The sequence below is a fragment of the Eleutherodactylus coqui genome, chromosome 4, assembly GCF_035609145.1.
Source record: "Eleutherodactylus coqui strain aEleCoq1 chromosome 4, aEleCoq1.hap1, whole genome shotgun sequence".
NCBI classification, from domain to species: domain Eukaryota; kingdom Metazoa; phylum Chordata; class Amphibia; order Anura; family Eleutherodactylidae; genus Eleutherodactylus; species Eleutherodactylus coqui.
In genome coordinates, this window is record NC_089840.1 from 173,007,019 (window position 1) to 173,019,648 (window position 12,630).

The window sequence follows — 12,630 nt, forward strand, 5'->3', positions numbered from 1 at the left end:
TAGATGGAAAGGTCTTTTTTCGGACTTGCGTTCATGGTTCTGTTTAATATACCATATAATGTACTCAAACTTCTAAAAAATTCTAAGTCGGGTGTGGGGTGGACGGGAAACTTGTTTCTATTGCATACACACTGCAGCAAAAATGACATAACTTTATCCTGTGGGTCAGTACAATTACAAAGATACCAAATTATACCATATTATTTGTGCAGCAAAAAATATATAAAGTTATCTTTAAAGGAAAAAAAAATTGCATCCGACATAATTTATTTTTCCATTGACCTAATTGTGGGAGAGCTATCCTATAGCTTCTATTGGTAACCATTATGGAGAAAATGGGACTTTCTGATTGCTTTTTATTACATCTTTTTTGGAAAGAGACTGACATTTTTTTTCCTGACCTTTACTGTGGGGGATAAATAATGAGTTACTTTGATAGACTGAACTTTTAGGGATACAGCGAAACCAAATATGTATTTTTTTCCAGATTTTATATTGTAAAAGTTTTTTGTTTTTTTTAACCCCCTTAGGAGAGAAGAACTTGCAATGGTTTGAAAGTACCTGCAGTATGATGTAATCCCATAGTATTACATCATACCACAATCTATCAAGCCACACCACAGGCCTCTCTTGATAGGTAATCTGCAATAGTAGCCCTCGGGACTTTCAGAAGGCCCTTAGCTACCATGACAACTGCACAGTACCCCACAATCTCATCATTTTGTGGCAGCGAGGCTTTGTGAGGTCATGTTTTTGCGGGAAGAGTTATAGCTTTTATTGGCAATTGTTTGGTGTACATGTGACTTTTGGACTGTTTTATTGTGCTGTTAGTCCTTCAAGAGGACTTGAAGATCCAACTGTTAGGATAGTACACTGTATTACTTATGTGTTGCTTTCTACTATGCCTTTGACAGTAACCTATTAGACTCTGCTGAAGGATGACAGAAGGATCCCTCTTCCTCCTGTCATCTGCTTACATGCTGCAATTATTGATTATGGCATCTAAGGGGTTACACTGCCAGGATCTGAGGTTTCCCCACTACTGCTGGTTAGAGCAGGAGCCTGGCTGTCAGTAGCCAGCCAATCTGTTGCTTTAAAGTAAGGCATGTGCAGTTTTAAAGCCCATTAGGAAGATCAGTAAAAAGGTGTATTGACCATCGCTAAAAGTTACAGGGGGGGGGGGGGGGGGGGGAAAGGCCCCAATGATGTCTGTAGCCGTTAAAGCCAACCCATACATATGTTTTTTGTATTTACCACTTGTTTAAAACATATTTATAACCCGGGATATTCCAGGAATAATAGCAGCACCTGTTGAGTCTTGCTTCTCTTCTGTCCACTGCATCTGCGGAGGGATCTGTCAGGAGGCGAGGCAGCTGCTACTGAACCTCGAGTGGAGAAACTGCAGTAACACGGTCTCTCTTATCACTTGTAAGGCATCTCCTCTGACTACAGAGGTAGAAGCCGATGGCTCGTCACATTATTGATTCAGTCGCATCCACAGATGAACAAAGTTCTATAAAGATGCACTAGATATCAGCGCAAAATGTTTAATATATTTAAAATGAAACAAAATGAAAATCATGTGTGAAGAGGGAATGGGAGAGCACGATATCGGGCAGAGAAACACTTCCCGCTGTCGCACGTGCCAGCATACGTTTTTGTCACGCTGATGCAAGGTGTTCTTTTTATTCGAAAAGACCTCCTGTCATTTCTGTGAAATTGCGTTCTAAGGCGCGCATTTCACGCGTGTAAGAAAGTCGCAAGTGGTTCCCATTGATTCCAATGGGAAATATCGCTTTGCACTCACATGCAAATTGCATGGTATTAGAGTGCCATGTGATAATCTTTAAAGGTCCCAATGAAAACAATTGGCGAGGCGTTCTGAGGGAACACCCAAAGACAGAATCTGCTGCATTAGTCCATGCAAGAGAATGGGGTTCATATTCATGATAGTTTTGTGCATAAGATTCTTTCCCATGTTAATAACTAGAGATGAGCGAGCGTACTCGGAAAAGCACTACTCGCTCGAGTAATTTGCTTTATCCGAGTATCGCTGTGCTCGGGTCTGAAGATTCGGGTGCCGGCACGGAGCGGGGAGCTGCAGGGAGAGCGGGGAGGAACGGAGGGGAGATCTTTCTCTCCCTCTCTCCCGCTCTCCCCTGCTCCCCGCTGCGACTCACCTGTCAGCCGCAGTGGCACCCGAATCTTCAGACCCGAGCGCAGCGATACTCGGATAAAGCTTTTCCGAGTACGCTCGCTCATCTCTATTAATAACCTGTTATGGTGGGGTTTAACCCAGCTCTTCCAAAAAATACTCTGCTGACACCAATATTAATGCACCTTCCATAGGATGTATAAATGGTAAATTGGTGGGAGGGCTAGAAAATTTAGCCTGTAAATAGCATAGAACTTGAAACCTGTATTGTTAAATTACAAGGAGTTGTTGGTCTTCAGAGATGCGATAAATAGATTTGACAACAAATTTTCAGGGTATGTTCCAAACATGGCGGATTTTCTGAAAGCCATGTCAAAGTTCACAGATTTGGTGTGGATCCACAATGCACATATTATTTCTTCAATGGAAGGGGTGAAATCTATTGCAGACCCACATCTAAAAAAAGGTATGGATTTTTTTAAGCTGCAGCAAATTTGGCAAGTGTGAACATGCAGGGGGACCTCATTTAACAAAATTGTTTTTCAATCATATAAACAGTAAAAAGATTAATACTAGTAGTGCTGGCCCTTTAATAAATATCCCGTTCACATAGGGAGGCACATTTCTTGTGCTGCATTAAAGAGGTTTTCAGGGAAAAAAAACAAAAACAGGATTTTTGGTATAACTTACCGTAAAATCACTTTCTCGTCACGTTCATTGGGGCACACACCAAGACCTTGGGTATAGCTTTTGCCACTAAGAGGCGACACTAAGCATAAAAGTGTTAACTCCCACTAGCTATATCCCACCTGCAGGCATTCAGCTAGATCAGTTTGTACGCAAGCAGTAGGAGCAGCCAGCAGGATACAATAAATAATAACAGTACTCATGAACTGTAACTTATTCCAACACCGTGTGCGACTGCACTGAGGATGCTTCAACCAAAAGTAGTCTATGTTACAGTCCTAATACCACACTGGGTGGGTGCTGTGTCCGCCAATGAACATGACGAGAAAGTAATTTTATGGTAAGTTATACCAAAAATCCTGTTTTCTCGTCCGTATCATTGGGGGACACAGCAAGACCTTGGGAAGTTCCAGAGCAGTGCCCAAGGGGGTGGGAAAATATAAGAAGCCGCAGGTGTAAAGAATTGCCATAAGCTGTGAAACTGCGACTGGCATGGAGGGATGCCTAGACATCCAGCATGCTCAAAGATATAGTATAAAAGGACCTCAGCAACGGTCCCATGCACCCCCGGGAGAGAGCTCCTAACGAGGAGCTTCCAACGAGGCACTCACTGTCCGAGTAATATGTGCCGCAGCAACGGCCTGATGATATGTCGTCTTTGGCCTGGTAAACCTGAACTGCCACAGAGCGGAGTTAGTGTGAGGAACCCACCTCAGAAATCCAAAGGACATGACCTGTGTTGTCAGGAGGGTCAGCAGAGCGCTAGGGCAACTAAAGAATGCCACTTGAGAGGTAATTTGCAAAGTCAGACAGAACCCACTTGTGACCGGCGCGCCCCTTGCAATGAACCACCATCAATAAAAGGTGGCAACCGAAGCCTTCATTGAAGTGGATCCAGAGACCACCTGCCATGAGGGAATATGCAACAAGTGCATAACAGCCTTCTCCTGATGACAAAACAACCGTAGACAAGTCCGCCTGAGAGAGCCTCTTGCTCGGAAGGGAGACTGGATGCCAAGTCAAGCTGCACGTGACCTCAGGGCGCAAAACAAATTTAGCTGTAACTGCTTCTGTATGAAAAAGTATCCAGAAAACAGCTGTGGTGTCATCAGCAGCACTGGCGCTGAACTTCAGAGCTCCAAAGCTTTCTAGCTGTCGATCTAGGTGAACGGCCACCTTCACAGAAGTCCAGACTGTAAACACCGCCTTCACAGTCCCGTCCTGAGGAAGGAAACGGATGGATTCTAGACTGCCAAAAACAAAAAGATCCGTTGCGTTTAACCATCGTGTCTGGTAGGAGTCCCACCCAGGACTATGACTGGGAAGCTTGCGAGGTGAGGCTCACGTCTTCCTGGGTCGACTGTCCTGTGAAAGTCACACAGGCAGCTGACTACCGTCAGAATGTGGTGTACCAGAACCCCGGCACCGCCATCCGGCTCAAGTCCGCCTAGCTGCAGTGCGGCATGATCGTGAAGCTGTGTATTCTAACAACTCCCACACGTGACTTTGGCCGTCTTAGTAGCTTCAGGGTGAAGGCACCTGCGCCAAGAAGTTCTTTAGCCTTTTCCATCCAGACAGGCCATCGTTCAATGGCCTTATCGCTGTTGAAGGGTGAAAAGGAAGCCTCCCAGGCAAACGCGTGGGAGCCACAGCTGCCAGTGAATGGGAGATGGAGACACATGGCTCAAACATACCTCAGTTTCAGCCCACTGAAACCGCGACATGAAGTCCAGCCTTGGAAAAGGTGACGCCTTGTAGTAACTAGGGTTGGCTGCTTACAAGATATCAAGGCAATAGCATGACTCTAAGCAGGTACAAGAAAAGCCGATGTCACGGCAAGATTACACAAGTTCGTGAGTCTCGCTGTGGAAACACCAGGATTAGGGAGAGACTAGCACTAATGATTAAAGGCAGTATAGGTGTATACTGTTCTATAGCCTCCTGCAAGCAACAATGCAGGAGGAATATAGCAGAAGAGGTTTGCAGCATACTTGCGGTCCATCTAATTTAAACACTTTGTCTCTCGGACTGCACAGTGTAAAGCGTAGGCCGAAACTGAACCAGACCCGTGATGAGCAGAAAACTCACCACCAGTGGCTCCCAGCCATACTGGTTGAAGAGGGGCTGCACCAAATGAAAGGACCTTGAAAAATGGCATAAGTGTCCACAGAGGGAAACCCCATACAGTAACTCCACAGAGTCCATTGATGTCAGAGACGGACACGCTAAGAGACTGCCGTATATAGGAAGTAAGGTACTAACTTCCGTATACGATAGGTCCCACGAAGGAATAGAAATGACCTGATCGGGGTGTAGTTGCTGAGGAACTCCCGTAAGTCTCTGCTAACACAAAGTCATCCACTTGACAGGATGCATGACATCCCAACTCTTCGGCTAAGCAAAGCAGTCATCATCCAGGGTTTAAGTCGAGCCATAATCCTACGCATTGACCTGCACAGGAAGGATCAATGCAGAAACGCCTAAGGAGCATAGTTGGAGTCTACTCGGAATTATAAAGTATTCCTTACGGCAACAGTCGGCCATCCACAATAGAGAAGACTTCGTAGTCAGATATGCCACTAAATTCGATTCCGCACAGGATCCCATCCCAACAGATCTCATTCATGCATTACAGACGCTATGAGTGACCTACAGCCACAGCTGACGGCACTAGCGGCCCCGTCATTCTAGAAAGCAGTTCATGCCATTTTAGAGTCAGAACCGCGTGGAGAGGGATCAGACCCATAGTGGTTCAGTGTGTCAGAGCTGACTGGAGGGGCGCCAGTAGATAATCTACAGCCCCTAGGCTCCCTGACAGAGGGAAGACCCCCCGGACTTACCACTATATGCAGACTGAAAAAGACTGTCACACTACGAGACGTTCTGCAACTGGACATGTGTGCACATATTATGCGGCTCTGGACGGCAGCAATCTGCAGCCTATCCTGTAAACGGAGATCATGCCAGGCTGCGTGCAAGAAAACCGCAGACGGCCACCATAGGGAAGCTAGCCGTTAGGTAAGGCTCACCCCATCATGGAGCGGAGATGAGGAGCGATGTGTCCGCTAAATTCCTGTGCAGAGTACTCTTTCTGTAATGGAAGGTACCAGCAGTCTCAGCAAGCCCAGCGGAATGCTGACAACCATTTTCAACAATGTTGTTCATAAGCCGAGAGAATCTCTGGCTGGATGAAATCAGAGAGCGCACTTGCTATGTGGCTCTAGCCGGCCCCGGGTTATCCTGGACACAGACATTGCGGTAGGCTGGCAGCAGGGGAGCTACCGTTAGGCGAGGCTCAAGCTGGTCCGAAGCAGCCATGAGGAGCGTGTGTGTAGTAGTCTTCCCATATGGGCGATACCACAGGTCTCAGCCAGCCCGGAGTAATGCTGAGAGTATTGTCTGTAAGACGATATAATCTCATACTGTAGCGAGAGCGCACTTGGAATGTGACTCTGGCTGCCCTGTCCGCATGTCATCCTGGACACAGACACTGCGCTAGGGTGCCTGCAGGGAACTGCAGGAGGGGCAGCAAGGGGGCTAGCTGTTAGGAAAGGCTCAACTCGGTCCGGAGCGGAGACGAGGAGCGATATGTCAGCTGAATTCCCGTGCAAAAACTTTTTTCACATGGAAGGTACCACAAGTCTCAGCAAAACCCCAATAATGCTGAGATATCCTCTGCTGGATGTAATCTTGTACTGTAGCGAGAGCACACGCAGTATGTGGCTTTGGCCGGCCCTGTCTGTGTGTCATCCTGGACTGTGATTGTTCTCAGCAAGAGAAACGACGTAGTCTTGTAGATATGATACCTTTTAATGGCTAACAAAAATACATGATGTAATAATAGCGAGCTTCCGAACCAACGCAGGGTTCTTCTTCAGGCTGAAGAAGGGGGCTGCAGGGGCTGGCAGACACAGCAAAAAAGCACAGTGCTCACCGCGCCGCCATCACTGCGGGCTATCACAGCAGCGTCGAGCCTCAGGTGGAAAAAGAAAAGGGGGAGAGGAGAGGGAGGGTGGACAGAGGGAGAGCTACTTACCTCCTGTATACTGACCTCTCTTTCAGAAAATCCTACAGAGATCGATGAACATCCGTTGCGGCGTCCGTCTCCAGCAGTGTTCCCCACCGCACTTGCCGTCGCAGAGGATGGGAGTCGCTTCAGGGTGGGGAACCCTGTAGCTGGCGGGCATCGATCTACTGCGCACAAGCATGATCAAGCCACCTTTTTTTCGTTGGGTCGGGCGCAAACAACACGGCGGAGACACTGTACTGTTCGTCCGTTCCTGGGAGGACAGGGAGGCCAGAGAAAAGCCGTGTCTCCCTGTATTCCCACAAGCGAAGTCTTCCATACAGACCTAAAGTACACATCATCCTCCTTGCAGACACTAAGCTAAAAACTGATCTAGCTGAATGCCTGCAGGTGGGATATAGCTAGTGGGAGGAGTTAACACTTTTATGCTTAGTGTCCCCTCCTAGTGGTAGAAGCTATACCCAAGGTCTTGCTGTGTCCCCCAATGATACAGACGAGAAATACAATTGATGATGTATCCTCAGAATAGGTCATTAATAGTGTATTGGCTGGAGTCCACAAACAGCGCTGCAAATACACAGGGCTCAGAAAGGAAGCCGCTGCTCAGACACCCGTATGGTGGCTGGCACTTGTAGCTGCAGGTGCAGCTTCCACTGATTTCAATGAGCTGTGCCTGCAATTACAAGCAGTAGCCACTACACAGGTTCTGGAGCAGCGGCTTCCGCTCGGACCCCAGTGCATTTGTGGTGCTGTCAGTGGGCACCTGATCAGTTAGGCCTGGAAAACCCCTCTAAAGATGCAATCTACTGATGAACAATTACTTGCTCATTCATCTGGTGATCTGCAGGACCAATGTTTCTAGGAACGAGCTTGGGCCAAGAAAAAGGATCTTAAAGTAGTTATGCCAAGATGGAAAAAGTAACCCCCATTCACAGGATAGGGAATAACTTTCTAAATCAGTGGGAGTATTACTGCAGGAACTCGCACCATTCCTGAGAAAGGGGGTTCCAAAGGTCCATGCATGAATTGAGCAGCATACATGCGAAAGTGCTCCCACTAAAATTAATGAAATATACATATATGACCGCTGCTCCAATAATGCGGGGGCCTTCAGGAACCCCACTCTAAGGATCAGTGAAAGTCCTACTACTGAGACCGTCGCTGATCTTAAAGTTACCCCCATCCTGCGTTTAAGGGCTAACATTCTATCTTAGCACAACCGCATTAAAGCCTAAAGCTGGAAAAAGAATCTGGAAGGCTAGTCTATTATGAAAGTCCTAGAAACTCCTGCATATGGGTCATGCATGGAAGAGCTTTACCGCAGACTCATCTTGAGAATGTCTTTCTGCAGCCTTTATTAAAATTTCAAACAGCATCATAAAACCGCTCTCCACACATGCCTCAAACTTCATTGAAATCACATGGATGATTCTAAATCACTAGTAAAGGATATGCAGAACAGAAACTACAACATGTAGGAAAATAGAAGAATCTCAACTGATTGATCTGCTATTTAAGTGCCTCGCTCTTCACAAGACACCGGCTCCCCACACTCCACATTGTGTTCCTCCATAAGCCTAAGCTGTGCAGGGAGAAGCTGATGGGCTCCTTCACATGGGCTTGTGCGTAACTGAGGCGATGAACAAGGCTTTTTGCATGCGTATCTGCATATTATACTGTACGTTTTGCGCCCAAGACACAACCACACCCTGATTTAAATGGCTATTTAGACAGAGTTCCACGTGCGTTCTTTTCCCAGTGGAATTGCGCAGTATATTGTGCATCTCCTTGCGTATTGCACGTACATTTGCGTGCCCCCACTTAGGGGACCTTTAGTGCGCTAATGTGCACAAACCTGGCGCATGCTGCATTATTTTTCCCGTGCGAAAATAGTAAATGTACACATTGAAATCAATGGGTTCTGTTCTCTGAGTATTGCGCCCGCAAATACGCCTGTGTGAAGGAGCCCAAATGCTTTCAGTTACATTTTACGTCCCTCTAAGATCCATTACAGCTTTTAGATATAAAGGTTTAAAAAAAATGCATCAAATGTGTGAAGTAGAATGTGAGCAGCATCATCATTTACATGAAGACACACAGAGTGGAAACCATTTCCAAGTGAAAATGATGCAAAGCAAACAGGAGAAAAGCACATTTACACAAGGAGAATTTTCACAGGTTTAATGTTTCCTCTTAGAGGAAGTACAACTATTGCACTTGTAAGAGCAATCTTTCATAAAATTGAAATATTAGAATCTGGAGTTACACCTTGCAACTGAAAATCTCACTTTAAGAAGGAAATAAAATTGTGGTACTAATGTGCAAATTAAGAGAGAGCAATTTCCCCTTTTCCACTGTCACTGAACTGCGTTCCGTATATACACGATTTGTAGTAAGTAGTGGATACAGTGACATTAGGCACTTTTGATAAACCGCTTACTTGAGAAAAAAAAAAAAACAACAAAAAAAAAATAAATCTTTTTTTGTATTCAAAATAACTCCAGTACTGTTGTGACTGAAGATGTGTAGACGCCGGTCTTGGTGACAATGATCAGTCTTCATTACTGTTGTAGCCAGCTCCAGTCCATGCTCTAAACAAAAAGGAAGGAATTAATACAAAAGGCATAAAAAAGCAGCATCCAGCTCCCATAGAATGGAATATGCAATACCACAGTAAACTACTAAATGGTATGTGGCTACATTATGGACATATTGTTCTGAAACTATAAGAAAAATGACAGAAAATTATAACCTATACAGTATGAATGTTATATTATTTGGAAGGTTTCCTTTATCCATCAGAACAAGCTGCATCAATGCGAATCAATCAACCCAATCGGAATACAAATAATGCAACAGTCTGGCAGGTTGTTATTAAAGGGGTTGTCCCGAGGCAGCAAGTGGGTCTATACACTTCTGCATGGCCATAATAATGCACTTTGTAATGTACATTGTGCATTAATTATGAGCCATACAGAAGTTATAAAAAGTTTTATACTTACCTGCTCCGTTGCTGGCGTCCTCGTCTCCATGGTGCCGACTAATTTTCGCCCTCCGATGGCCAAATTAGCCGCGCTTGCGCAGTCCGGGTCTTCTCCTCTTCTCTATGGGGCTCCGTGTAGCTCCGTCCCGTCACGTGCCGATTCCAGCCAATCAGGAGGCTGGAATCGGCAATGGACCGCACAGAAGCCCTGCGGTCCATGAAGACAGAGGATCCCGGCGGCCATCTTCAGCAGGTGAGTATGAAGACGCCGGACCGCCGGGATTCAGGTAAGCGCTGTGCGGGTGGTTTTTTTAACCCCTGCATCGGGGTTGTCTCGCGCCGAACGGGGGGGGGGGGGGGGGGGGGGGGGTTTAAAAAAAAACAAAAAACCGTTTCGGCGCGGGACAACCCCTTTAAGGTTAATAGGTAGATGCACCTTTGTAGCTTCGTAAAAAAAAGTGATACATTCCCTTTAAGAATTAAAACCAGATTTTGAAACATTTTCCGTTTTACTTCTCTGATTTGTAGCTTTTTTTATTATTCTGTTGTCTGTACAATTATGGGGACTGCAATCTTCCCAGAAGGGCATTTAGAGATGCTTCACCCCAGCCTTATTGTCAATAGACACAAAGGGCACGAGATGACCCATTGACTTCTATGGCAGACAGTTCTAGGCATGTCCTGTGACTTCTGCAGAGGATATTGTGCAGGGAGGGGAGGAGATGAGCTGTGACTAGAGATGAGCGACCGTACTCGGTAAGGGCGATTTCGCAATCGAGCACCGCGATTTTCAAGTACTTCACTACTCGGGTGAAAAGTACTCGGGTGCGTGGGGGGGGGGCAGGGGGAGGCGCGGCGGAGCAGGGGGTAGCAGTGGGGAACAGGGGGGGAGCTCTCTCCCTCTCCCCCCCACTCCCCTCTGCAACGCAACCCCCCCGCTCACCCCCGGCGCACCCGAGTACTTTTCACCCGAGTAGTGAAGTACTCGAAAATCGCGGTGCTCGATTGCGAAATCGCCCTTACCGAGTACGTTCGCTCATCTCTAGCTGTGACCATTACCGATTGTGAATTCTGTGTTACCTATATGCAAATGTTTATCTTTCATTGTAGCTCTGCTTCAGATAATGTGATAACTGCTGAAAAATTTGACAGAATAGGAAGTGTCATACTATTGTTATGTTTAGGAAGTGTCATACTATTGTTATGTTTAGTGGTCAATGTGAAAACAGCAGCGTTTTCAACTACTGATTGTTTCCTTAACTTTTTGATGTCACAAACACCAAAAATTCTTTAAAAATAGGTAACAAAAACATGATTTATACGATAGCTCAGTTTCATATGACACCTTACCTGTAGGAGCATGTGAAACTGCATGAAAAGGTTCTAAACTTTATGGGTCTAGTCACGCAGGACATATTCGCTCCGGATTTTTGACAGCAAGTTTCCAGCAGCAAAAACAACACCCAATTGTGCAGTGTTTGCTGTGGATTACACCCTTGCATTGCACAGGGTGAAATCAGTGCTTCAATCCTCGGCAAACTGACGTGCTGTGGACTTACACTATGGATTTTATGTGAATGCCACACTCAAATTTTTTCAACCACGTGGACAAGGTTTTTATTTTTTAAAGTCTCATTCACATGTTTTTTTTGTAAACATTGCAGATTTTTGATGCATAAAAGCCATAGTATTCACTGTGCGACCCTACCCTACAGCGGAAAAAGAAAAATTCAGCTTTTGGTTTAAGATACCTGAATGTCACCTATTTCAGAGATTACTAGGCCACAGGTAGCATAGTAAGTATTACAACTGTCAACCAGTGCTAGAACTTGTTTGGTGGGCATGGCCAGCAAAAGCTTCAGACGCAGCATTGTTGGAGGAGACTAGAACAAAAGCATTCCGCTAAGTAAAACTTTTTGGGCTGAAGACTACAGCCCTAAAGCAGAATTTTGATTTATTCGCCTAAAGTTATTCTTTCAAACGACACGTTTTACATTTTCTCTACGCAAGTATAATTATTTATGTAGGGAGGAAGGTGGAAATGTTGTACAACTAATATTGCACTTCCTCAGATACAACAAAAACATAAGCAGGGCTATAAATCCAGACCACACACTTACAACCAAGCTTCTTTCTTGTTCCATTGTACTCTCCATAATCAAAGCGCTGAGCTGTTTCTGATAAAGCAGGTTTTCATCTATGGCACGCTTAGACGAATCTCTAAAAAGAACAATATTTCAGTTCAATAATGTACCTGTCATAATAGTTGGAAAATCCTTTTAATGCAAGGTTTCTAAAAAGTATTATATGCAACAATGGCAGGTGTGCAAAGGAGAGAGAAGATACATATAGTGTGCAATACAGAATGCATCATACTTGCTCTTGTCTTTTGGGACCAGCATAGATGAAAGAGCCTGTGGGGAATTTGGGTCCGACCAGCCTGATGTGCGAGGAGTAGTGGGGGTTTCTAAACTGGAGGGTCCCAGGGAGCGTGCTGAGCTCTGTGTCTAAAATGGAATTAAACAAATGAAAATAAAAAATGATCAAAAGCCAGAAACACGATCCGCACTATAGCGATGTTTTTAACAATTTTTAGGGAACATCCATCCCCTGCCAAATGAGTGAAATTAGGTAAATAGCAATAAAAATAATCATCAGTGCTCATGTCTACGAGCTTACGCTTAAAACGCTGCATATTAAAGCCTGCATATTCCTTGCGCATTTCTCCGCTTCTGAGTGTGTATACATTTTTTTTCTGTGCAAGTATGCCTGTGTATG

The 12,630-nt window shown here is 45.3% G+C and overlaps 1 protein-coding gene across 1 annotated transcript in view; it reads right to left on the reverse strand.

Moving 5' to 3' along the window:
* Positions 1–8,195: 8,195 nt before the first annotated feature.
* CHUK (component of inhibitor of nuclear factor kappa B kinase complex) overlaps positions 8,196–12,630 on the reverse strand; it is a 54,754-nt gene continuing 50,319 nt past the window's right edge. The window contains exons 19-21 of the mRNA XM_066600397.1: positions 12,229–12,359; positions 11,973–12,072; positions 8,196–9,460 (exon numbers count right to left, since the gene is read on the reverse strand). Of these exons, the coding sequence (XP_066456494.1) occupies positions 9,431–9,460; positions 11,973–12,072; positions 12,229–12,359 (261 nt within the window). The 3' untranslated portion in view covers positions 8,196–9,430. The remainder of the gene's footprint in view (positions 9,461–11,972; positions 12,073–12,228; positions 12,360–12,630) is intronic.